The sequence below is a fragment of the Ranitomeya imitator genome, chromosome 1, assembly GCF_032444005.1.
Source record: "Ranitomeya imitator isolate aRanImi1 chromosome 1, aRanImi1.pri, whole genome shotgun sequence".
NCBI classification, from domain to species: Eukaryota; Metazoa; Chordata; class Amphibia; order Anura; family Dendrobatidae; genus Ranitomeya; species Ranitomeya imitator.
Window position 1 is genome coordinate 1,164,094,268 of NC_091282.1, and position 27,483 is coordinate 1,164,121,750.

The 27,483-nt window shown below is 47.5% G+C and overlaps 1 protein-coding gene across 4 annotated transcripts in view; it reads left to right on the forward strand.

Moving 5' to 3' along the window:
• The first annotated feature begins 1,254 nt into the window (after positions 1–1,254).
• The window catches only part of CCDC149 (coiled-coil domain containing 149), a 128,417-nt gene continuing 102,188 nt past the window's right edge, over positions 1,255–27,483 (forward strand). For 2 of the 4 annotated variants that reach the window (XM_069744656.1, XM_069744658.1), the window contains exon 1: positions 1,255–1,408. In XM_069744656.1, coding sequence (XP_069600757.1) covers positions 1,361–1,408 — 48 coding nt within the window. In that variant the 5' untranslated portion in view covers positions 1,255–1,360. Of the gene's footprint in view, positions 1,409–18,909; positions 19,031–27,483 lie in introns of those variants that run through there. The other 2 variants (XM_069744657.1, XM_069744655.1) reach the window with 2 other exon arrangements.

The following is a 27,483-nucleotide window of genomic DNA, read 5'->3' on the forward strand; positions in this document are numbered from 1 at the left end:
CCAATTCTCTCAACACACGCTGATAACCCAATTCATCAAGACTGGAGTTGTTAATGCCGTTCTTGATGAGGGGGTATGCTGAAATCAGACGATCCCGAGAGGTGCAAGGTTCTTCATGAATCTGGAGCGTCTGTCGAGAGGCATGCATCTCCCTAGAGAATGGCCCAGTGCGTCATGAGTTAGATGAGATTTGGTGGCCTGCGCACGCTATGCCATGGTCCCACCCCAGGTCCACCAATTTTGTCTGGCAAAAACTAGCATGAAATTGCCAAGAGTCACAACTCAGAGTTGGGGCTAAACTTTGCAAATTTTCCAGCCTTTCACATCAGAATTGTGGTGTAAAAGCTTTGATGAATAGGGCCCTTCATTTAGAGCAGATCTACCCCAAAATCCTACTCAAAAGCTGCTTCAAACCTGATTGGGAAAACTCCTGACATTATTTGGGGAAATCAACGTTGCTTTTCATAAGAGTAGTTTTTTGCCATTTTTTCCTGAAAATGTTTTAATAAAACACCTGATAGGGGAAAAAAAATGACAGTCGCTTCTTTGAAAAGGATCCTGATGAAATATTGCCTAGAGTAGGCTCTGTCATATCAAAAGGCTGCAAAACCCTTCAGGAAAACTCTTCGAAAACCAGTTCAAGAAAAGAAAAATTTGTGCAAAAATTTAACAAAAATTTTACAAGTGGTTTCTTCTGGAGAATCTCGTCGTTTTCCATGGACTCCGTACAGACTGAGTTCTGTGCAGCAGAAAACCTCAACCTGGACTGGAAACACCAGGGAATAACGTTCCTTTATTTTTGCTCTATTTTCAATAAAATTATGGCTTAGTAAGAAAAGTCTTGATTTATTTTGTTGTCCTAGCGTTGTATCTAAATAACGAGCTGGGTCCTGGGTATATGGGGGACCGGAGGCATTTGCCTTTTGTATTTTGTTTAGGTGTCCTTTCTCAGATGTTTTCAGATTTTTCTCTTTCTGGAAAAGTGCCGAGCGATCTTCATACCGTTGGTAGAAGAAACAGATGTACCGTAGCTAAGAAACTGATTTGTAATAATTTGCGGATACCCTCAAGTCTTGGTGAGCTTTCTCTATCAGGGAGATCAGAGGCATACCATATATGAAGATGGCGGGTTCTAGACTAGCAATGCAGGTATACCGGACGCAGGCCCATAACAAGTGGTGTAACAGGTTTGTCACATATGGTTGGTGCACTCCCCTCCCTTGCAGGGTTTGTTAATGCTGACGTAGAGCAAACAGTGCAAGCAAATGTGGATCAGGCTCAGGAAGCCGCAGCTTATGGATGACTGCTGCACGGTACATCGGCCTGACAGCGCAGCAGAATATTACGGCAGCTGCCAGTCATGAATAATAACCATACAGAGAGCGACTGGCAAGGACTAGTCAGCGAGGTGAGTCCATCGGCATATGTAGATAATGCTAGAAAAGTAATATTGAAAAATACTATTTCACATCTGGTATTGTGCACCTAATACATGTGATACCTACACGTAATAGACTTATACAGATTACGTTATTTAACTCTTTGGGCTGGTATTATTAATGGACCATGATCATCCCAGGTGTGTGACTTGTGCAGTGATATTGGGTGAATCTGCCGATCCTGATGAAGGGGGTTGCAATCGATGGCTTATAAACTGAGCCATTGTGAATCTTCAAAGTAATTATATAGCAGTAATGCTGTACAGCACAGTGTTAATCAATTACTTTACATATGGACAGTGGCGTAACTACATGACCTCCGGTGCACAATTTGGACCTAGACCCCCCCCCTTATGTTGGTTAGATGTGTGGGCCCTTGTAGTGTTCTAAATCCGATAATGATAAGCGTGTTCGCCATGTAATAATGTTCCCCGTCCTGGCTGTTTCCTATAATAATCGTCCACATCAAGACCCCCATCCTGTAATAATCTCTTTTATCCTAGGCCCCATCCTCGTATAATGTGTCCCATCCTGTGCCCCTTCCTGTTATAATGTCCTCCATCCTGGGCCCGTTCCTGGTATAATGTTTCCCACTTTGAGCTCCATCTGGTAATAATGTCTCCCATCCTGGGCCCCTTCCTAGTATAATGGCTCCAGTCCTGGGCCCCTAACTGTGATAATGTTTCTTATCCTGACCCCTTCCTGTAACAATGTCCCTCATCATACACCCCTTACTGGTATATGGTCCCCCGAATTTATAACAATGTCCTCCATCCTGGGCCCTTTCCTGATATAATGTCCCCCATCCTGGTATACTGACCCTCATCATGGGCCCCTTCCTTGTATAATGCACCCCATTCTTGGCCCCTTCCTTGTATATTTCTCCCCATCCTTGGACCCTTCCTTCTATATTGCTTCCCATCCTGGGCCCCTTCCTTGCATAATGCTCCCCATCCTAGTCCCCATCCTTGTATAATGCTCCCCACCCTGGACCCCTTCCTTGTATAATGCTCCCCATCCTAGGCCCCCTTTCTTGTATAATGCTCTCCATCCTGGGCCTCGTTCCTTGCATGCTGCTCCCCATCCTGGCCCCCTTCCTTGTATACTGCTCCCCATCCTGAGCCCACTTCCTATAATTCTGCTCCCCATCCTGGGCCCCCTTCCTTGTATAATGCTCCCCATCCTGGGCCCCCTTCCATGTATAATGCTCCCCATCCTGGGCCCCCTTCCTTGTATAATGCTCCCCATCCTGGGCCCCTTCCTTGTATAATGCTCCCCATCCTTGGCCCCCTTCCTTATATAATGCTCCCCACCCTGGGCCCCTTTCCTGGCATAATGCTCCCCTTCCTGGGCCCCCTTCCTTGCATTCTGCTCCCCAACCTGGGCCCCTTCCTTGTATAATGCTCCCCATCTTGGCCCCCTTCCTTCCATAATGCCCCCCATCCTGTGCCCCCTTCCTTGTATAATACTCCCCATCCTGGACCCCCTTCCTTGTATAATGCTCCCCATCCTGGGCCCCCTTCCTTGTATGATACTCCCCATCCTGGGCCCTCTTCCTTGCATAATACTCCCCAACCTGGCAGAATGCTTCCCATCCTGGGTCCCTTCCTGGCAGAGTGCTCCCCATCCTGGGCCCCTTCCTTGTATAATGCTCCCATCCTTGGCCCATTTCCTTGTATAATGCTCCCCATCCTGTGCCCCCTTCCTTGTATAATGCTCCCATCCTTGGCCCCCTTCCTTGTATAATGCTCCCCATCCTGGGCTCCTTCCTTGTATAATGCTCCCATCCTTGGCCCCCTTCCTCTCCTTCCCGGGCCCTCTTCCTTGTATAATGCTCCCCATCCCGAGCCACTTTCTTGAATAATGCTGGAACAATTTCAAGGGTGCTAACAAATTTCGACCATGACTTTGCTACCCAATATTAAAATTCTAATACCAGAAAGAAGTCAAGGAATTATGGAAATTACAGGATCGTGCTACCATGGCCTGCAGCGTCCTGTACTTGTCTCCCATCAAGCACATTTGTGATGTCATTGGTCGTGAAATTGCAGAGGAAGCTGCCAGCAGCGGATTGTTGTGAAAACCTTGATGATTTTCATGGAGAAGTGCATTCAGCAGCAGAGCATTCTTCAGAATCATTAACCCCTTAAGCCCCGAGGGTGGTTTGCACGTTAATGACCGGGCCAATTTTTACAATTCTGACCACTGTCCCTTTATGAGGTTATAACTCTGGAATGCTTCAACGGATCTTGGCGATTCTGACATTGTTTTCTCATGACATATTGTACTTCATTTTAGTGGTAACATTTATTCGATATAACTTGCGTTTATTTGTGAAAGAAACAGAAATTTGGCGAAAATTTAGAAAATTTTGCAATTTTCCAACTTTAAATTTTTATGCCCTTAAATCACAGAGATATGTCACGCAAAATACTTAATAAGTAACATTTCCCACATGTCTACTTTACATCAGCACAATTTTGGAACCAAAATTTTTTTTTGTTAGGGAGTTATAAGGATTAAAAGTTGACCAGCAATTTCTCATTTTTACAACACCATTTTTTTTTAGGGACCACATCTCATTTGAAGTCATTTTGAGGGGTCTATATGATAGAAAATACCCAAGTGTGACACCATTCTAAAAACTGCACCCCTCAAGGTGCTCAAAACCACATTCAAGAAGTTTATTAACCCTTCAGGGGTTTCACAGGAATTTTTGGAATGTTTAAATAAAAATGAATATTTAACTTTTTTTTCACACAAAATTTATTTCAGCTCCAATTTGTTTTATTTTACCAAGGGTAATAGGATAAAATGGATGCCAAACGTTGTTGTACAATCTGTACTGAGTACGCTGATACCCCATATGTGGGGGTAAACCACTGTTTGGGCGCATGGCAGAGCTCGGAAGGAAAGGAGCGCCATTTGACTTTTCAATGCAAAATTGACAGGCATTGAGATGGGACGCCATGTTGCGTTTGGAGAGCCCCTCATGTGCCTAAACATTGAAACCCCCCACAAGTGACACCATTTTGGAAAGTAGACACCCTAAGGAACTTATCTAGATGTGTGGTGACCACTTTGACCCACCAATTGCTTCACAGAAGTTTATAATGCAGAGCCGTAAAAATAAAAAATCATATTTTTTCACAAAAATGATCTTTTCGCCCCCAATTTTTTATTTTCCCAAAAGTAAGAGAAGAAATTGGACCTCAAAAATTGTTGTCCAATTTGTCCTGAGTACGCTGATACCCCATATATGGGTGTAAACCATTGTTTGGGCGTATGGCAGAGCTCGGAAGGGAAGGAGCGCCATTTTACTTTTCAATGCAAAATTGACTGGAATTGAGATGAGATGCCATGTTGCGTTTGGAGAGCCCCTGATGTGCCTAAACATTGAAATCCCCACAAGTGACACCATTTTGGAAAGTAGACCCCTTAAGGAACTTATCTAGAGGTGTGGTGAGCACTTTGACCCAACAAGTGCTTCACAGAAGTTTATAATGCAGAGCCGTAAAAATAAAAAATCATATTTTTTCACAAAAATTATATTTTCGCCACCAATTTTTTATTTTCCCAAGGGTAAGAGAAGAAATTAGACCACAAAAGTTGTTGTGCAATTTGTCCTGAGTGCGACGATACCCCATATGTGGGGGTAAACCACTTTTTGGGCGCATAGCAGAGCTCGGAAGGGAAGGAGCGCCATTTGACTTTTCAATGCAAAATTGACTGGAATTAAGATGGGACGCCATGTTGGTTTGGAGAGCCCCTGATGTGCCTAAACATTAAAACCCCCCACAAGTGACACCATTTTGGAAACTATACCCCCTAAGGAACTTATCTAGATGTGTTTTGAGAGCTTTGAACCTCCAAGTGTTTCACTACAGTTTATAATGCAGAGCCGTTAAAATAAAAAAATTTTTTCGCAAAAATTATTTTTTAGCCCCCAGTTTTGTATTTTCACAAGGGTAACAGAATAAATTGGACCCCAAAAGTTGTTGTCCAATTTGTCCTGAGTACGCTGATACCCAATATGTGGGGGGGGAACCACTGTTTGGGCGCATGGCAGAGCTCGGAAGGGAAGGAGCGCCATTTGGAATGCAGACTTAGACGAATTGGTCTGCAGGAGTCACGTTGCATTTGCAGAGCCCCTGATGTACCCAAACAGTACAAACCCCCCACAAGTGACCTCATATTGGAAACTAGACCTCCCACGGAACTTATCTAGATGTGTTGTGAAAACTTTGAACCCCCTAGTGTTTCACTACAGTTTACAACGCAGAGCCGTGAAAATAAAAAATCCTTTTTTTTCCCACAAAAATGATTTTTAGCCCCCCAAATTTTTATTTTCCCAAGGATAACAAGAGAACTTGGACCCAAAAAGTTGTTGTCCAATTTGTCTCGAGTACGATGATACCCCATATGTTGGGGTAAACCCCTGTTTGGGCGCACGGGAGAGCTCGGAAGTGAAGGAGCACTGTTTTACTTTTTCAATGCAGAATTGGCTGGAATTGAGATCGGACGCCATGTCGCGTTTGGAGAGCCCCTGATGTGCCTAAACAGTGGAAACCCCCAATTATAAATGAAACCCTAATCCAAACGCACCCCTAACCCTAATCCCAACTGTAACCCTAACCACACCTCTAACCCAGACACACCCCTAACCCTAATCCCAACTGTAACCCTAACCACACACCTAACCCTGACACACCCCTAATTCTAATCCCAACCCTAATCCCAACCGTAAATGTAATCCAAACCCTAACCCTAGCCCTAACCCTAGCCCTAACCCTAGCCCTAACCCTAACCCTAGCCCTAACCCTAGCCCTAACCCTAATGGGAAAATGGAAATAAATACATTTTTTTTTAATTTTATTATTTTTCCCTAAGGCTAGGTTCACATTGCGTTAAGGAAATCCGTTTAGCGCTAGCGGATTGCGCTAACGCAATGTCTTTAATGGTCGCGTTAACGTCCCCGCTCTGGAAGATCGGGGATCGGACCTCGGGCGCGCCGCGGACGCTGCAAGCAGCGTCCGAGGCGCGCCACAAAAGAACGGCACCTTGCTAGCGCGAGCCGAAAATGGCACGCTCTAGCGATGCGCTACACCCGAAAATCACATTGCTGTCAATGGGTGTGCTAACGGACCCGTTGCACGGCGTTAATTGTGACATTTTTGCCATGCAACGCTGTCCGTTAGAGTTAACCCATTAACGCAATGTGAACCTAGCCTAACTAAGGGGGTGATGAAGGGGGGTTTGATTTACTTTTATAGCGTTTTTTATATCGGATTTTTATGATTGGCAGCCGTCACACACCAAAAGACGCTTTTTATAGCAAAAAAGTTTTTGCATCTCCACATTTTGAGACCTATAATTTTTCCATATTTTGGTCCACAGAGTCATGTGAGGTCTTGTTTTTTGCGGGACGAGTTGACGTTTTTATCGGTTACATTTTCGGACACGTGACAGTTTTTGATCGCTTTTTATTCTGATTTTTTGTGAGGCAGAATGACCAAAAACCAGCTATTCATGAATTTCTTTTGGGGGAGGCGTTTATACCATTCCGCGTTTGGTAAAATTGATGAAGCAGTTTTATTCTTCGGGTCAGTACGATTACAGCGATACCTCATTTATATCTTTTTTTTTATGTTTTGGCGCTTTTATACGATAAAAGCTATTTTATAGAAAAAATAATTATTTTGGCATCGCTTTATTCTGAGGACTATAACTTTTTTATTTTTTTGGTTATGATGCTGTATGGTGGCTCGTTTTTTGCGGGACAAGATGATGTTTTCAGAGATACCATGGTTATTTATATCCGTCTTTTTGATCGCGTGTTATTCCACTTTTTGTTCAGCGTTATGATAATAAAGCGTTGTTTTTTGGCTCGTTTTTTTTTTTTTTTCTTACGGTGTTCACTGAAGGGGTTAACTAGTGGGCCAGTTTTATAGGTCGGGTCGTTACGGACGCGGCGATACTAAATATGTGTACTTTTATTGTTTTTTTGTTTTTTTTTAGATAAAGAAATGTATTTATGGGAGTAATATATATTTTTTTTCTTCTTTATTTAGGATTTTTTTTTTTTTTTTTTTTACACGTGTGGAAATTTTTTTTTTAACTTTTTCACTTTGTCCCAGGGGGGGGACATCACAGATCACCGATCTGACAGTGTGCACAGCACTCTATCAGATCGGTGATCTGACATACAGCCGGGCAGGATAAGAGCTGCAGCCTGATCCTGACCCGGAAGTGCTCCCTGCAGGACCCGGATGCAGCCCGGCGGCCATTTTGGATTCGGGGACTGCAGGGAGAAGACGTTCGGTACACGGTGAGCACATCACCGTGTACCGATCGTCTCAGGGAAGCACGCATGGAGCCCCCTCCCTGCGCGATGCTTCCCTGCACCGCCGGCACACCGCGATCATCTTGGATCGCGGTGTGCCGGGGGTTAATGTGCCGGGAGCGGTCTGTGACCGCTCCTGGCACATAGTGCCGGATGTCAGCTGCGATAGGCAGCTGACACCCGGCCGCGATCGGCCGCGCCCCCCCCGTGAGCGCGGCCGATCGCATATGACGTACTATCCCGTCACTGGGAATTAAGTCCCAGGTCACCTGGACGGGATAGTACGTCTTATGGGATTAAGGGGTTAATATCCCCATTTATAGCAGCCAAGGTGTGTAAGTGCAGAGATTTCAGCGAGTGGCGCTCAGACTCAGTACTGAGTAAGTATAGATGTTTTGAAAATCTCTACATTTTTTCATAATTTGCATATAATTAATTTATTTATCGATCCTGTGATTTTCATAATTCAAAATGGCCATATTTTGTGTCTTGTTACCTCACAACCTGGAATATCACTGCTTAGTTTTTAGGCTTTGCATTAGTCCATGTACAGAACATAACTACAATTGTGAACATTTGGTTTTCTTTTTATTGTGAAGCAAACAACAAATGGGACAAAAATAACGGAAAACTTCAGTGTGCATAACTATTCAGCCCCCTAAAGTCAGTACTCTGTATAGCTTCCTTTTGCGGCAATTACGGCTGCACTATGGATAAGTCTCTATGAGCTTTCCACATCTTGCTATTGGGATTTTTGCCCATTCCTCAAGGCAAAACTGCTCCAGCTCCTTAAAGTTAGATGGTTTCCTCTGCTGAACAGCAATCTTCAAGTCTGACACAGATTCTTATTTGGATTAAGGTCTGGGCTTTGAGTAGGCCACTCCAAAACATTTACATGTTTCCCCTTAAACCACTTGAGTATTGGTTAGCAGTATGCTTGGGTCAATGTCTTGAAAAGTGAAATTCTGTCCCAGTCTCAAATCACTCACAGACTGAAAAGGTTGTGCTCAAGAATATCCCTGCATTTCGCATCCATCTTCCCCTCAAATTGGACTATTTCCCCTGTCCATGCTGCCAAAAAACATCCTAACAGCATGATGCTGCCACCACCATGTTTCTTTGTGGGGATGGTGTTTTGGGGGTAATGAGCTGAGTTGGTTTGGCGGCAGACATAGCGTTTACCTTGGTGACTAAAAAGTTCAATATTGGTCTCATCTGACCACACCATCTTCCTCCATACATTTGGGGAGTCTCCCACATGTCTTTTGGGACACTCAAAATGAGCCTAACAATTTTTTTCTGCCCACTCTTCCATCTCATTGGAAGGCCATCTCAATGAAGTGTATGGCTTATTGTGGTCGTATAGACAGATACTGCAGTTTCTGCTTGGGAACTCTGCAGCTCCTTCAGGGTTATCTTTATTCTCTGTGCTGTGTCTCTGATTAATGCCATCTTTGCCCGGGCTGAGAGTTTTGTTGGGCGGCCCTCTCTTAGCAGGTTTGTTGTGGTACTGTTTCCATTTGATGATAATGGATTTGATGGTTCTCCGAGAGTCATCAGAGATTGGGATATTTTTTCTGTAACCCAACCCTGACTTGTACTTCTCAACAACTTTGTCCTGCAATCCAGCAGAGGGGTGCACAATGTGCACAAAAGAACAGGAATGGGCGAAAACACACAAAGGAATTTTTTATTCTTTAAACTGTGGTCATAATGGATGTTTCCGGTGTATTCAGTGCTTCCAGCCTTAGTGAAGTAGAACAGTCCCGAATTTCTTCAACTAGCGCTTACATCTGATATTTTAACTTTTCTTAAAGTGGCTGTACTCAAACTATGGTTTCTTTTTACTCACAGCCCAAGAAAAGTTGCCGCTCCCAGGCCTTGGCAGATGATGAGCATGGTGCCTGATGAGGGAACTCATCAGGCACCATGGTCACTGGATGGGAACTCTCTACTCCCTCTCCTCTCTCTCCATGGAGCGTAGCACAGCTCCCGCCCGAGTCTCTGGTGCCACCTGCTGGACAAGCCACCCCTGATGCCTATGAGTGGTAGCCCTTGCTTGAGGAGCAGAGGCCGCATGTGGCCACGTGGCCTTCTCGACCGGTGCCTTTTTGAGGGTCTGTGAGGTACTTACCGGCCATGTCGCCATCAGGGACTTCAGATGTTCCACCCTGCTGCAGGGCTTCGGCCACACGGTTGCTTCTGCCTTGGGGTTCGGATGCTGACATGGGACCCTCTGGTGGAACCTTTCATTTTATCAGTCCACCTGTCCGCACGTCCTCCGACTGTCGCATCCGCTGCCACTCCTCTCGGACTTTCCTTGTCCCCCACAGAGTGCTGCGCCATACCGCTGGCTGTCTCTCTCCAGATGAGATCAATGACGCTCCATCTTTACCTACTCGCTCACCCTTTCTGTCTCGTCATAGCAATGGCACGTGTGCACCCATTTCCACAAATCAGCTGCAGTTGCTGCCAGTGTGGCAGTGCTGCAGCAGCGCTTGCAAGTGCCAGCTCACCGTCTTGTGTGTGACGTGACCACGCGCTGGAACTCCACAATACATATGTTGGCAAGGCTTTATGAGAAGCAGAGAGCAGTAGTTGAATACCATCTACCACATGCCCGTTGGTATTCAGGTCAGCCTCCGCACATAAGAACTGACGAGTGGGCACGGATGCCTTACATCTGTGAGGTTCTATAAAACTTTGAGGAATGAACAAAGATGGTGAGTGGTGATGACGCCATAATCAGCAAAACCATTTCGCTTTTGTGTCTACTCAAACGCTCGCTGCTCACAATTAAAAAGGAAGCTTTGCATGTGGACTAGGTGGAGATGGAGGAAGAAAGTACACAGGGTAATATTACCTAGCCCAGCCTCATCCCATCTTCTCAGTATGGATTGGATGATAATGATGTGGAGGAGACTGAGGAGGAGAGTGAACAGGAGATGGTTGCCTGTGCTACAGAGGGTACTACCCACTCCAGCTTCATCCCGTCTCTACAGTGTGGATGGGCTGAAAAAGAGAAGAAGGAGATAGAGAATCATCCTCCTGGTAGGGACAGGAACATTTTGCCTGCTGGGAGTCTGCCTTTTCTGTGACCCTCGTGTTATATGCATTTTGTCCAACACTGATTACTAGTTGTTCACCCTTCTCACTCCTTAAAAAATGGGAAAAAAAGTATTTTCAGGCCCTCCTCTACATTTCTTCCAGTGCGCATTGCAGTCCGAAGCCCTCTTCTGTGTCTTCCAGTCCCTCCTCCTATTTTTTGGCAGCCATTTCATTTAGTGCATAGGCTTTATGGGTCTAGGAGTCCCACTACCTAACAATTTTAACAGCCTGTGTATGAGGCCCTCCTTTATGTCTAATACAGGGTGTATCACGGTCTCCCTTCCTTCTAATTTTTGGCAGTTTGTCCACATAGACTTTGTGAGTATCAGAGTCCCTCCTTCAGAAATTTTACATGATGAGTCTGATCATGTCACACACACCACATGCCCAGATAGGGTAATCAAATATTAAAATTACATTTACCAGTAACTACTGGTAGGTGTAGTTCTGTTCTATTTCTCCTCTAGTATGTCATCCACTATGGTCATAGGGAACAGAAAAATACGGTGAGAGATGGCCCAGCTATTAAGGGGGGAGGAGACGTTTTAGTTCTCTTTTTAATTTTGCCTTGTACACTAGTCATTATACAGAATAGAATGTCTCCTGTCATTGTTTCCTGTAAAATCCATTTTATCTTTGTTTTTGTATGCTTTATTGTCAGTCCTTAAAAGTGGAGTAATACACCATTGTTCACAGCAGCGACCTAAAGGTACCGTCACATTTAGCGACGCTGCAGCGATATAGACAACGATGCCAATCGCTGCAGCGTCGCTGTTTGGTCGCTGGAGAGCTGTCACACAGACAGCTCTCCAGCGACCAACGATGCCGAAGTCCCCGGGTAACCAGGGTAAACATCGGGTTACTAAGCGCAGGGCCGCGCTTAGTAACCCGATGTTTACCCTGGTTACCATTGTAAATGTAAAAAAAATACATTCCGGTGTCTGTCACGTCCCTCGCCTTCAGCTTCCCGCACTGACTGTGAGCGCCGGCCGTAAAGCAGAGCCATTTACAATGGTAACCAGGGTAAACATCGGGTTACTAAGCGCGGCCCTGCTCTTAGTAACCCGATATTTACCCTGGTTACCAGTGAACGCATCGCTGGATCGGCGTCACACACGCCGATTCAGCGATGTCAGCGGGAGATCCAGCGACGAAATAAAGTTCTGGACTTTCAGCTCCAACCAGCGATGTCACAGCAGGATCAAACACGATATCGCTATCCAGGACGCTGCAACGTCACGGATCGCTATCGTTATCGTTCTAAAGTTGCTGAGTGTGACGGTACCTTTAGAGTCATGGATGCGTCCAGGCGTCTTCCACACGTTGTTCCCATTCCATTTGAGGGCTGTTTCCATCCATTTGAGCGATTTTCCTGCCTTCACAGCTCTCCTGGTAGGGTCTTAAAGGGACACTGTCACCTGAATTTGGAGGGAACAATCTTCAGCCATGGAGGCGGGGTTTTGTGGTTTTTGATTCACCCTTTCCTTACCCGCTGGCTGCAATATTGGATTGAAGTTCATTCTCTGTCCTCCGTAGTACATGCCTGCACAAGGTAATCTTGCCTTGTGCAGGCGTGTACTATGGAGGACAGAGAATGAACTTCAATCCAACATTGCAGCCAGCATGCAGCCAGCGGGTAAGGAAAGGGTGAATCAAAAACCACAAAACCCCGCCTCCATGGCTGAAGATTGTTCCCTCCAAATTCAGGTGACAGTGTCCCTTTAAGGACAAAGCTTTGGTTTCTCATTGACTTCCATCATACTCATTACATTAAGTGGAGTCCGTCCAAGTGTCCGAGCTGCTCAATCATTACTGATCATAACCAGTACAGGAGATATACAGGAGCAGACATGTCAGGCTGTGTTCTCACTTAGCGCCATGTTTTTGAAGCTCCTGCTCCACTTTTTCTGACAGGTGACTTTATTGGTATTAATGGTGCAGGATCGGTGAGCAGTTCTACCTGATTCAGGTTTGTATTAATTTCTGCTTTTATTTCCAAAGGATTTTTATGTGACTTTTATAAAAGTTCTGGAAAACCACGTCTGTAATCCTCCGCGCACATACAGTAGTAATGATCCTGGAGCAACACAGACTGGAACATTTCCCTACGGCGTCTCAGTCAGTGATAATGAATTTGCCCCTAATGTAAGAAATGTTTCAGCTTTTTATATAAATAAAATAAATAAATCTTTATTTTTATATAGCGCTAACATATTCCGCAGCGTTTTACAGTTTGCACACATTATCATCGCTGTCCCTGATGGGGCTCACAATCTAAATTCCTTATCAGTATGTCTTTGAAATGTGGGAGGAAACCGGAGAACACCTACACAAACACGGGGAGAACATACAAACTCCTTGCAGATGTTGTCCTTGGTGGGATTTGAACCCAGGACTCCAGCATTGCAATGCTAACCACTGAGTTACCGTCAGAGGCGTAGCTAGGGTTTTGGTTCAGGGGGGGGCAAAACTTCTGAGTGGGCCCCTATCCAGGTAACCTTGATTACAACTGGGTGACGCACCATAATAGTGGAGCAGAACCTCAGCAGATGACGGCGCTGTTACTGAAAATAATCACTATATAAAGACCAAGATGGATATTACAGCCATATGGTCAGTGGTAGATACTCTTTCCGGCTCGCTCCGCCCATGAAGGTACGTCTCCTCCTTCCCCTCGTGCTCCATGCGGCGCGGCAATGGCGGTTTTTGGCGGCAAACTGTCACAGTCTCTGGCACACAATACCTGGCGATGCCAAGGTTCGCAATCCTGTTCGTGACGCCTCGGGTACTCGGTGCCGGGTCCGGTCGGCTATTAAAGGGGATGTCATGGTGGCTGCAACCCGGTCCGTGGCCCTGGGGCTCAATGTTAAAGGAGAACGGTCTTTAAAGGGAAAAATGTCAAAAGTATGTCGTGACGCCACCTGTGGTGTTCGGTCAGTAGTGGGGCCGACGCTGCATTGAAGGGGTCCCCTAGGGGATATTGCGGCAGCACGGGTGTTACACTTCCCACAGGTGAAGCGGGGTCCCCAGGGGTCCTATGGTGTAAGGCATGGATAGTATGTGCCGGTGAATAAATGGAGGAGACAAGTTGTAAGTCTTTACCTGGTTTACTGCAGATGGTAGGCCACAGTCCAGGGCACCGGCAACAGGTACATTAGGAGTCCAGGCAGTCCGGAGACAAGTGGAATCCCTTTGGCAGGTCAGGTTGTGGGACTTCCACTCTGCGCTTGCTGTGTCTGAGGTCCCTGCTGGCACTAAGTGCTCCAAACAGGGTCCTAGTAGTTTCCCCTGTCCTGGGACAGGCACCTGTATGGTAGGCAGCTTGAGCCATCCCTTCTGGGGGGTCTCCGCACGGTGACTCCAGGCTCCAGCGTGCTACTGTACCACAGGTGCAAATGGGCAATGTCCATGTAATCCTATGCCCTCCGGTTCTGCTCTGTGTCTTAGAAATCCACAAAAGCCTCGGGCTCCCGGTACCCGGATCCTGCGCACTGACTCCTTGGAGGCCTACTCGTAGCCTCCTTGAGTCCTGTATCTCCTCTCTGCTCCCTTTCTGTCTGTCCTCGCTCACAGACTGTCTCTGTACAAACTAATTTGACTCCTCCTCCAAACCAGGATCTTTATTGAGGGAAGCTGCCCTAAAACAGCGGCTTGAGCTCCCCCTCCTGGCCTGGATTTGGAAGGTGTTGTGTGTGTGATAACCTGCCAAAGGAAATCTCACTTGTCTCCAGGCATAGCTCTACACTTCCCGAGAGGAAGGCAGCACTACTCTGGTACCTGAACTCCTGAGGTGCCACATTAGTCCTACAGAACATATAAGAGATCACAGCATAGTTATAGATAATGACTTACTGCTGACAATCTTTCTGATGGAATCGTTCACTTTTCCCTTCTGTTCCATCTGGCCCAGACCGACATGACAACTTCTTCCAGCAGACTCACCTTCAGAGAATACAACAAAGACACGTTTCACTTCTCACATTCCATCCCCATCATCATCTATTCCCAACCTGCACAAACTCCTCATCCTGCTGATACCCAAATACTGAGCCGCTGCTGCCGTATGTGTCCCTATTACTGCATTTGATACGCCATAACTGAGCCGCTGCTGCTGTATGTGGCCCTATTTCTGCACCTGCTGTGTGGTTCTCTGTACCCTCTAAATTCTAAGGCAGCCCTCTATAATATAGTAATGCCGGGTGCAAGTGCCCTAGAAAACAGAGACCACATTTTGCCCCCTAGGAAGCAACAATGCCCTGTGTGACCCTTTGATAGCCACAGTAACCTGAGTTTCCTTATAACAATAAGTGCCCACTTTACATTTAATAATGTACAGAGTCTGCCCCCCCGTACAGCTCCCCTATACACAGTATGATGCTCTCTTATACACAGTATAATGCACACACTCAGTATACTGACCCCTTAGTATCCCACAAACTGTTTGATGGCTCCAACACTGTATGATGGCCCCTTTACTGTAATCTCCACACTGTATGATGCCCCCTAGATAGCCTCCATATAGTATAATGCACCAGATTGTCCTAAATGTAGTATAATGCACCTCCATAGGCCTACTCCATATTGTATAATGCATCCCCATAGGCATACTCTATAGCACAAGGCAGCACCCATAGGCAGATGCTGTAGTGTAAGACAGCACCCCATAGGCTGACTCTGTAGTATAAGGCAGCATCCCTATAGGCAGACCCTGTAGTATAAGGCAACACCCCCATAGGCAGACCCTGTAGAATAAGTCAGCATCCCTATAGGCAGACCCTGTAGTATAAGGCAGCACCCCATAGGCAGACCCTGTAGTAGAAGGCAGCACTCCTATAGGCAGACCCTGTAGTATAAGGCAGCACCCCTATAGGCAGACCATGTAATATAAGGCAGCACCTCATAGGCAGACCCTGTAGTATAAGGCAGCACCCCATAGGCAGACCCTGTGGTATAAGGCAGCACCCCTATAGGCAGACCCTGTAGTATAAGGCAACACCCCATAGGCAGACCCTGTAGAATAAGGCAGCACCCCTATAGGCAGACCTGGTAGTATAAGGCAGCACCCCATAGGCAGACCCTGTAGTATAAGGCAGCATCCCATAGGCAGACCCTGTAGTATAAGGCAGCACCCTTATAGGCAGACCCTGTAGTATAAGGCAACACCCCCATTTACAGAGCCTGTAGTATAAGGCAGCACTCCTATAGGTAGACCCTGTAGTTTAAGGCAACACCCCCATAGGCAGACCCTGTAGTATAAGGCAGCACCCCCATAGGCAGACCCTGTAGTATAAGGCAGCACCCCTATAGGCAGACCCTGTAGTATAAGGCAGCATCCCATAGGCAGACCCTGTAGTATAAGGCAGCACCCTTATAGGCAGACCCTGTAGTATAAGGCAACACCCCCATTTACAGAGCCTGTAGTATAAGGCAGCACTCCTATAGGTAGACCCTGTAGTTTAAGGCAACACCCCCATAGGCAGACCCTGTAGTATAAGGCAGCACCCCCATAGGCAGACCCTGTAGTATAAGGCAGCACCCCTATAGGCAGACCTTGTAGTATAAGGCAGCACCTCATAGGCAGACCCTGTAGTATAAGGCAGCACCCCATAGGCAGACCCTGCAGTATAGAGCAGCACCCCTATAGGCAGACCCTGTAGTATAAGGCAGCACCTCATAGGCAGAACCTTTAGTATAAGGCAGCACCCCATAGGCAGACCCTGTAGTATAACGCAGCACCCCTATAGGCAGACCCTGTAGTATAAGGCAACACCCCTATAGGCAGACCATGTAGTATAAGGCAACACCCCCATAGGCAGACCCTGTAGTATACGGCAGCACTCCTATAGGCAGACCTTGCAGTATAAGGCAACACCCCATAGGCAGATCCTGTAGTATAAGGCAGCACCCCTATTTGCAGACCCTGGAGTATAAGGCAGCACCCCAAAGGCAGACCCTGTAGTATAAGGCAGCACCCCATAGGCAGATCCTGTAGTATAAGGCAGCACCCCATAGGCAGACCCTGTAGTATAAGGCAACACCCCCATAGGCAGACCCTGTAGTATAAGGCAGCACTCCTATAGGCAGACCTGGTAGTATAAGACAGCACCCCATAGGAAGACCCTGTAGTATAAGGCAGCACCTTTATAGGCAGACCCTGTAGTATAAGGCAACACCCCCATTTACAGAGCCTGTAGTATAAGGCAGCACTCCTATAGGTAGACCCTGTAGTTTAAGGCAACACCCCCATAGGCAGACCCTGTAGTATAAGGCAGCACCCCCATAGGCAGACCCTGTAGTATAAGGCAGCACCCCTATAGGCAGACCTTGTAGTATAAGGCAGCACCTCATAGGCAGACCCTGTAGTATAAGGCAGCACCCCATAGGCAGACCCTGCAGTATAGAGCAGCACCCCTATAGGCAGACCCTGTAGTATAAGGCAGCACCTCATAGGCAGAACCTTTAGTATAAGGCAGCACCCCATAGGCAGACCCTGTAGTATAACGCAGCACCCCTATAGGCAGACCCTGTAGTATAAGGCAACACCCCTATAGGCAGACCATGTAGTATAAGGCAACACCCCCATAGGCAGACCCTGTAGTATACGGCAGCACTCCTATAGGCAGACCTTGCAGTATAAGGCAACACCCCATAGGCAGATCCTGTAGTATAAGGCAGCACCCCTATTTGCAGACCCTGGAGTATAAGGCAGCACCCCAAAGGCAGACCCTGTAGTATAAGGCAGCACCCCATAGGCAGATCCTGTAGTATAAGGCAGCACCCCATAGGCAGACCCTGTAGTATAAGGCAACACCCCCATAGGCAGACCCTGTAGTATAAGGCAGCACTCCTATAGGCAGACCTGGTAGTATAAGACAGCACCCCATAGGAAGACCCTGTAGTATAAGGCAGCACCTCTATTTGCAGACCCTGTAGTATAAGGCCGCACCCCATAGACAGACCCTGTAGTATAAGGCAGCACCCCTATAAGCAGACCCTGTAGTACTGTATAAGGCAGCACCCCTATAGGCAGACCCTGTAGTATAAGGCAGCACCTCTATTTGCAGACCCTGTAGTATAAGGCAGCACCCCTATAGACAGACCCTGTAATATAAAGCAGCACCCCTATAGGCAGACCCTGTAGTGTAAGGCAGCACCCCTATAGGCAGACCCTGCAATATAAGGCAGCACCCCATAGGCAGACTCTGTAGTATAAAGAAGCACCCCCATAGGCAGATCCTGTAGTATAAGGCAGCACCCCTATAGACAGACCATGTAGTATAAGGCAGCACCCCTATAGGCAGACCCTGTAATATAAAGCAGCACCCCTATAGGCAGACCCTGTAGTATAAGGCAGCCCCCATTAAAAATAAGTAAATACCTCTCTTCTTCCTGGTTCCTCCACAGCTCTGAGCGCCCGCTCATCTCCTGACAGCGGGCGCTGGTTAGTGACTTAATCGTGCTTGCTGTCAGTGTTGGCGTCGGTAATAATATATGTTGCTATTGATGTCTGTATATAATATATTACTATTGATATCTGTATATAACATATATTATTATTGATGTCTGTATAAAGTATATTATTGTTGATGACTGTATATATTATTATTATTATTATTATTAATGTATGTATATGATATAGCATATCTTTATTGATGTTAGTTTATAATGTAATATATTATTATTGATCTCTGTATATAATATATTATTATTGATGTATGTCTATAATATATATTATTGCTGATGTCTGTATATAATATAGTATATCATTATTGATGTCCGTATATGAGAATATATTTTCATTTATATCTGTATATAGTATATCATTATTGATGTCTGTATATAATATGAGAATATATTATTAATATAATAGTATGTGGCTGCGTAGGAAAACAGGAGCCTGATCCCTGTGCTGGTGACGTCACGAGTGTTGAGGGAATCCTCCCTGACTGGGAAAAGCCCCCGTTTCACTCCCTGATTGGCTGCCCGCAGTCCAACCCTGACCGACGTCTGCAGGTGTGCACTGCGCATGCGTCCTCCGTGGTACTGGCGCTGTGATTCTTGGGGGGCTGCGGGGAGCCGAAGCGGTAGCATGATGAGGAGCGGAGGAGGGGGAGACCCGGATGATGGCCGGGACTGGGAGGTGAGGATGTGCCCGCTCCCCTCCGTGCGGCCCGAGCACTGCTGGATGCGGCTGCAGTGTACAGACTATAGATCACTCCATCATGACCCGTGCAGTGACCGTGCGGGGAGCCACAGACCGTCATCACCCCCAGGCCCCGCACAGTGTACAAGCCGTGTGCTACAGATCCGCACCAGGGGAACTCAGTCCCCACAGTCCTAGCATCCCAGCAGTGTTATAATATACGGACTGACCGCTGTCCCCACATCCCAGCAGTGTTATAATATACGGACTGACCGCTGTCCCCACATCCCAGCAGTGTTATAGTATACGGACTGACCGCTGTCCCCACATCCCAGCAGTGTTATAGTATACGGACTGACCGCTGCCCCCACATCCCAGCAGTGTTATAGTGTACGGACTGACCGCTCCCCCCACATCCCAGCAGTGTTATAGTATATGGACTGACCGCAGTCCCCACATCCCAGCAGTGTTATAGTATATGGACTGACCGCTCCCCCCACATCCCAGCAGTGTTATAGTATATGGACTGACCGCAGTCCCCACATCCCAGCAGTGTTATAGTATATGGACTGACCGCTGCCCCCACATCCCAGCAGTGTTATAGTATATGGACTGACCGCAGTCCCCACATCCCAGCAGTGTTATAGTATACGGACTGACCGCTGCCCCCACATCCCAGCAGTGTTATAGTATATGGACTGACCGCTCCCCCCACATCCCAGCAGTGTTATAGTATATGGACTGACCGCAGTCCCCACATCCCAGCAGTGTTATAGTATATGGACTGACCGCTCCCCCCACATCCCAGCAGTGTTATAGTATATGGACTGACCGCTGCCCCCACATCCCAGCAGTGTTATAGTATACGGACTGACCGCTGCCCCCACATCCCAGCAGTGTTATAGTATACGGACTGACCGCTCCCCCCACATCCCAGCAGTGTTATAGTATATGGACTGACCGCTGCCCCCACATCCCAGCAGTGTTATAGTATATGGACTGACCGCTCCCCCCACATCCCAGCAGTGTTATAATATACGGACTGACCGCTCCCCCCACATCCCAGCAGTGTTATAGTATACGGACTGACCGCTCCCCCCACATCCCAGCAGTGTTATAGTATATGGACTGACCGCTGCCCCCACATCCCAGCAGTGTTATAGTATATGGACTGACCGCTCCCCCCACATCCCAGCAGTGTTATAATATACGGACTGACCGCTGCCCCCACATCCCAGCAGTGTTATAGTATATGGACTGACCGCTCCCCCCACATCCCAGCAGTGTTATAGTATACGGACTGACCGCTGCCCCCACATCCCAGCAGTGTTATAGTATATGGACTGACCGCTCCCCCCACATCCCAGCAGTGTTATAGTATATGGACTGACCGCTCCCCCCACATCCCAGCAGTGTTATAGTATATGGACTGACCGCGCCCCCCACATCCCAGCAGTGTTATAGTATACGGACTGACCGCTGCCCTCACATCCCAGCAGTGTTATAGTATATGGACTGACCGCTGCCCCCACATCCCAGCAGTGTTATAATATACGGACTGACCGCTGCCCCCACATCCCAGCAGTGTTATAGTATATGGACTGACCGCTCCCCCCACATCCCAGCAGTGTTATAGTATACGGACTGACCGCTGCCCCCACATCCCAGCAGTGTTATAGTATATGGACTGACCGCTCCCCCCACATCCCAGCAGTGTTATAGTATATGGACTGACCGCTCCCCCCACATCCCAGCAGTGTTATAGTATATGGACTGACCGCGCCCCCCACATCCCAGCAGTGTTATAATATACGGACTGACCGCTGCCCCCACATCCCAGCAGTGTTATAGTATATGGACTGACCGCTCCCCCCACATCCCAGCAGTGTTATAGTATATGGACTGACCGCTCCCCCCACATCCCAGCAGTGTTATAGTATATGGACTGACCGCTGCCCCCACATCCCAGCAGTGTTATAGTATACGGACTGACCGCTCCCCCCACATCCCAGCAGTGTTATAGTATACGGACTGACCGCTCCCCCCACATCCCAGCAGTGTTATAGTATACGGACTGACCGCTGCCCCCACATCCCAGCAGTGTTATAGTATATGGACTGACCGCTCCCCCCACATCCCAGCAGTGTTATAATATACGGACTGACCGCTGCCCCCACATCCCAGCAGTGTTATAGTATATGGACTGACCGCTCCCCCCACATCCCAGCAGTGTTATAGTATACGGACTGACCGCTGCCCCCACATCCCAGCAGTGTTATAGTATATGGACTGACCGCTCCCCCCACATCCCAGCAGTGTTATAGTATATGGACTGACCGCTCCCCCCACATCCCAGCAGTGTTATAGTATATGGACTGACCGCGCCCCCCACATCCCAGCAGTGTTATAATATACGGACTGACCGCTGCCCCCACATCCCAGCAGTGTTATAGTATATGGACTGACCGCTCCCCCCACATCCCAGCAGTGTTATAGTATATGGACTGACCGCTCCCCCCACATCCCAGCAGTGTTATAGTATATGGACTGACCGCTGCCCCCACATCCCAGCAGTGTTATAGTATACGGACTGACCGCTCCCCCCACATCCCAGCAGTGTTATAGTATACGGACTGACCGCTCCCCCCACATCCCAGCAGTGTTATAGTATACGGACTGACCGCTCCCCCCACATCCCAGCAGTGTTATAGTATATGGACTGACCGCTGCGCCCACATCCCAGCAGTGTTATAGTGTACGGACTGACCGCTGCCCCCACATCCCAGCAGTGTTATAGTATACGGACTGACCTCTCCCCCCACATCCCAGCAGTGTTATAGTATACGGACTGACCGCTGCCCCCACATCCCAGCAGTGTTATAGTATATGGACTGACCGCTGCCCCCACATCCCAGCAGTGTTATAATATACGGATTGACCGCTGCCCCCACATCCCAGCAGTGTTATAATATACGGACTGACCGCTCCCCCCACATCCCAGCAGTGTTATAGTATACGGACTGACCGCTCTCCCCACATCCCAGCAGTGTTATAGTATACGGACTGACCGCTGCCCCCACATCCCAGCAGTGTTATAGTATACGGACTGACCTCTCCCCCCACATCCCAGCAGTGTTATAGTATACGGACTGACCGCTGCCCCCACATCCCAGCAGTGTTATAGTATATGGACTGACCGCTGCCCCCACATCCCAGCAGTGTTATAATATACGGACTGACCGCTGCCCCCACATCCCAGCAGTGTTATAATATACGGACTGACCGCTCCCCCCACATCCCAGCAGTGTTATAGTATACGGACTGACCGCTCTCCCCACATCCCAGCAGTGTTATAGTATACGGACTGACCGCTGCCCCCACATCCCAGCAGTGTTATAGTATACGGACTGACCGCTGCCCCCACATCCCAGCAGTGTTATAGTATATGGACTGACCGCTGCGCCCATATCCCAGCAGTGTTATAGTATACGGACTGACCGCTGCCCCCACATCCCAGCAGTGTTATAGTATATGGACTGACCGCTGCCCCCACATCTCAGCAGTGTTATAGTATACGGACTGACCGCTGCCCCCACATCCCAGCAGTGTTATAATATACGGACTGACCGCTGCCCCCACATCCCAGCAGTGTTATAGTATACGGACTGACCGCTGCCCCCACATCCCAGCAGTGTTATAGTATACGGACTGACCGCTGCCCCCATATCCCAGCAGTGTTATAGTATACGGACTGACCGCTGCCCCCACATCCCAGCAGTGTTATAGTATACGGACTGACCGCTGCCCCCACATCCCAGCAGTGTTATAGTATACGGACTGACCGCTGCCCCCACATCCCAGCAGTGTTATAGTATACGGACTGACCGCTGCCCCCACATCCCAGCAGTGTTATAGTATATGGACTGACCGCTGCGCCCACATCCCAGCAGTGTTATAGTATATGGACTGACCGCAGTCCCCACATCCCAGCAGTGTTATAGTATATGGACTGACCGCTGCGCCCATATCCCAGCAGTGTTATAGTATATGGACTGACCGCTCCCCCCACATCCCAGCAGTGTTATAATATATGGACTGACCGCTGCGCCCACATCCCAGCAGTGTTATAGTATATGGACTGACCGCTGCCCCCACATCCCAGCAGTGTTATAGTATATGGACTGACCGCTGCCCCCACATCCCAGCAGTGTTATAGTATACGGACTGACCGCTCCCCCCACATCCCAGCAGTGTTATAGTATATGGACTGACCGCTGCGCCCACATCCCAGCAGTGTTATAGTATATGGACTGACCGCTGCGCCCACATCCCAGCAGTGTTATAGTATACGGACTGACCGCTGCGCCCACATCCCAGCAGTGTTATAGTATATGGACTGACCGCTGCGCCCACATCCCAGCAGTGTTATAGTATACGGACTGACCGCTCCCCCCACATCCCAGCAGTGTTATAGTATATGGACTGACCGCTGCGCCCACATCCCAGCAGTGTTATAGTATACGGACTGACCGCTGCGCCCACATCCCAGCAGTGTTATAGTATATGGACTGACCGCAGTCCCCACATCCCAGCAGTGTTATAGTATATGGACTGACCGCTGCGCCCATATCCCAGCAGTGTTATAGTATATGGACTGACCGCTGTCCCCACATCCCAGCAGTGTTATAGTATATGGACTGACCGCTGCGCCCATATCCCAGCAGTGTTATAGTATATGGACTGACCGCTCCCCCCACATCCCAGCAGTGTTATAGTATATGGACTGACCGCTGCGCCCATATCCCAGCAGTGTTATAGTATATGGACTGACCGCTCCCCCCACATCCCAGCAGTGTTATTGTATACGGACTGACCGCTCCCCCCACATCCCAGCAGTGTTATAGTATACGGACTGACCGCTGCGCCCACATCCCAGCAGTGTTATAGTATATGGACTGACCGCAGTCCCCACATCCCAGCAGTGTTATAGTATATGGACTGACCGCTGCGCCCATATCCCAGCAGTGTTATAGTATATGGACTGACCGCAGTCCCCACATCCCAGCAGTGTTATAGTATATGGACTGACTGCTGCGCCCATATCCCAGCAGTGTTATAGTATATGGACTGACCGCTCCCCCCACATCCCAGCAGTGTTATAGTATACGGACTGACCGCTGCGCCCACATCCCAGCAGTGTTATAGTATATGGACTGACCGCTGCCATCACATCCCAGCAGTGTTATAGTATATGGACTGACCGCTCCCCCCACATCCCAGCAGTATTCTAGTATACGGACTGACCGCTGCGCCCACATCCCAGCAGTGTTATAGTATACGGACTGACCGCTGCGCCCACATCCCAGCAGTTTTATAGTATACGGACTGACCGCTGCCCCCACATCCCAGCAGTGTTATAGTATATGGACTGACTGCTGCCCCCACATCCCAGCAGTGTTATAGTATACGGACTGACCGCTGCCCCCACATCCCAGCAGTATTATAGTATACGGACTGACCGCTGCCCCCACATCCCAGCAGTGTTATAGTATATGGACTGACCGCTGCCCCCACATCCCAGCAGTGTTATAGTATATGGACTGACCGCTGCCCCCACATCCCAGCAGTGTTATAGTATATGGACTGACCGCTGCCCCCACATCCCAGCAGTGTTATAGTATATGGACTGATCGCTGCCCCCACATCCCAGCAGTGTTATAGTATATGGACTGACCGCTGCCCCCACATCCCAGCAGTGTTATAGTATACGGACTGACCGCTGCCCCCATATCCCAGCAGTGTTATAGTATACGGGCTGACCGCTGCGCCCACAGCCCAGCAATGTTATAGTATACGGACTGACCGCTGCGCCCACATCCCAGCAGTGTTATAGTATACGGACTGACCGCTGCGCCCACATCCCAGCAGTGTTATAGTATACGGACTGACCGCTCCCCCCACATCCCAACAGTGTTATAGTATACAGACTGACTGCTCCCCCCACATCCCAGCAGTGTTATAGTATACAGACTGACTGCTCCCCCCACACCCCAACAGTGTTATAGTATACGGACTGACCGCTCCCCTCACATCCCAGCAGTGTTATAGTATACGGACTGACTGCTCCCATTACATCCCAGCAGTGTTATAGTATATGGACTGACCGCTCCCCTCACATCCCAGCAGTATTATAGTATACGGACTGACCGCTCCCCTCACATCCCAGCAGTGTTATAGTATACGGACTGACCGCTGCCCCCACATCCCAGCAGTGTTATAGTATACGGACTGACCGCTGTCCCCACATCCCAACAGTGTTATAGTATACGGACTGACCGCTGCGCCCATATCCCAGCAGTGTTATAGTATACGGACTAACTGCTCCCATTACATCACAGCAGTGTTATTGTATACTTACTGACCACTTCAATCACATAGCAGCAGTGTTATAGTATACTTACTGACCGCTGCCCCCACATCCCAGCAGTGTTATAGTATACTTACTGACCGCTGCCCCCACATCCCAGCAGTGTTATAGTATACGGACTGACCGCTCCCCTCACATCCCAGCAGTGTTATAGTATACGGACTAACCGCTCCTATTATACGGGCATACAGCTCTCAGCACATCCCAGTGCCGCCACGTACCAGATGGGTTCACCATTATTCCAACAAGACGTACCGGCATAGTAAAGTGCCCAGATATACTGTAAGATACCCACATATACTGCAACGTATAATGTAATGTACTCACATTTACAGATACTATATAGTGTACCCACATATACTGTAATGTATCCACTTATACTGTAATGTACCCACATATATAGATACTCGGTAGTGTACCCACATATACTGCAACATACCCACATATACTGCAACATATAATGTAATGTACTCACATTTACAGATACTATATAGTGTACCCACATATACTGTAATGTATCCACTTATACTGTAATGTACCCACATATATAGATACTCTGTAGTGTACCCACATATACTGCAACATATAATGTAATGTACTCACATTTACAGATACTGTGTAGTGTACCCACTTATACTGTAATGTACCCACATATACTGTAATGTACCCACATAGATACTCTGTAACGTATCCATTTATACTGTAATGTATGAGCTTATATAGATACTCTGTAGTGTACCCACATATACTGCAACGTACCCACGTATTCTGTGATGTACTCACATATATACTCTAGTGTGCCCACATATACTGAAACATATCCACATGACAGGGTTATTTCTAAGATAAAAGAAGCCCCCTCTTTCCCCCTATATTTCACTCTTGGACTTTGACGAGCCATGAAATCCAGGACATTTGAAGGGTGAGACCGTTCCATTTTATTACTGTGCACTGATTTTTTGAGCACATTTGTTATTATATGTTGTTCAGCACTTGTGTTTGTGTGTATACATTAAAAGTTATGTTTAGCAGATTTCCTTCCTTTGCTGCTACTAACTTAAAATAAGTACATCCCAATGAAAAACTTAGGAACAAAGCTAAAGTTTTACAAAATTCTAGTTAACAAGAATTCAACCACAGGTAAGTCAGACAGATGACTTGAAAAGTGCATTACTTAACAAAGAAAACCCCTTCTCATTTCATGCTGTCAGCAATGGCACCACATGGAAGAGAAATGTCACAAAAACTGAGAAATGAAATAATTTAGTTACACAAGAAATGAGATGGCTGCAAGTACATAAATAAAGCTGTACTCATCAGTCAGAATAAAGTAGCATAAGAGATATAAAAATGTAACAAAGATGGGACTGCAACCATCTCACAGGCACGTCCAGGCCAACCAGGGAAGTTAACACCTAAACAGGAGCATCTTATGACAAGAATGGTTGAAATAGCTAAAGAAGTAGAAAGCCAAACCAGGGGGAGTGTTTCACACTGCACATGAATGGCATGTATGGAGATCACAAAAAAACCTCTCTTAAAGCCAAAGCACAAAAATGCTCTGATACAATATGCCAAGTCCCATGCTGAAAAATATGAAGACTATTGCGACTCTTTCTTCTGGACTGATGAAACCAAGTTAATTGTTTTTGGAACTGATGACTTCAAAACTCTATGGTGCGCAGAGGCGAGGATTCAAAAGAAAAAAATGCATGGTGCCTAAAGTGAAACATGGTGGCAGTGTCGTTATTTGGGGCTTCATGTTATTGATGATAGCATGGATTAACAGATGTACTGCTCTATATTGAAAGAGAAGATGCCACCATCTCTCCGTGCCTCTGGTAGACCTACACTTTTTGAACAGTACAATGAGTCAAAACACACTCCATCCACCATCCAGGCTATAAAAGAGGTCGTTCTTGAAGAAGGATAAAAGATAAATGTTGCAGTATGCCGCCAACCTGTTCATTCCATTCCTAGAAAACTTGGCGCTGTCCCTAAAAATCATAGAGGTCATACAAAA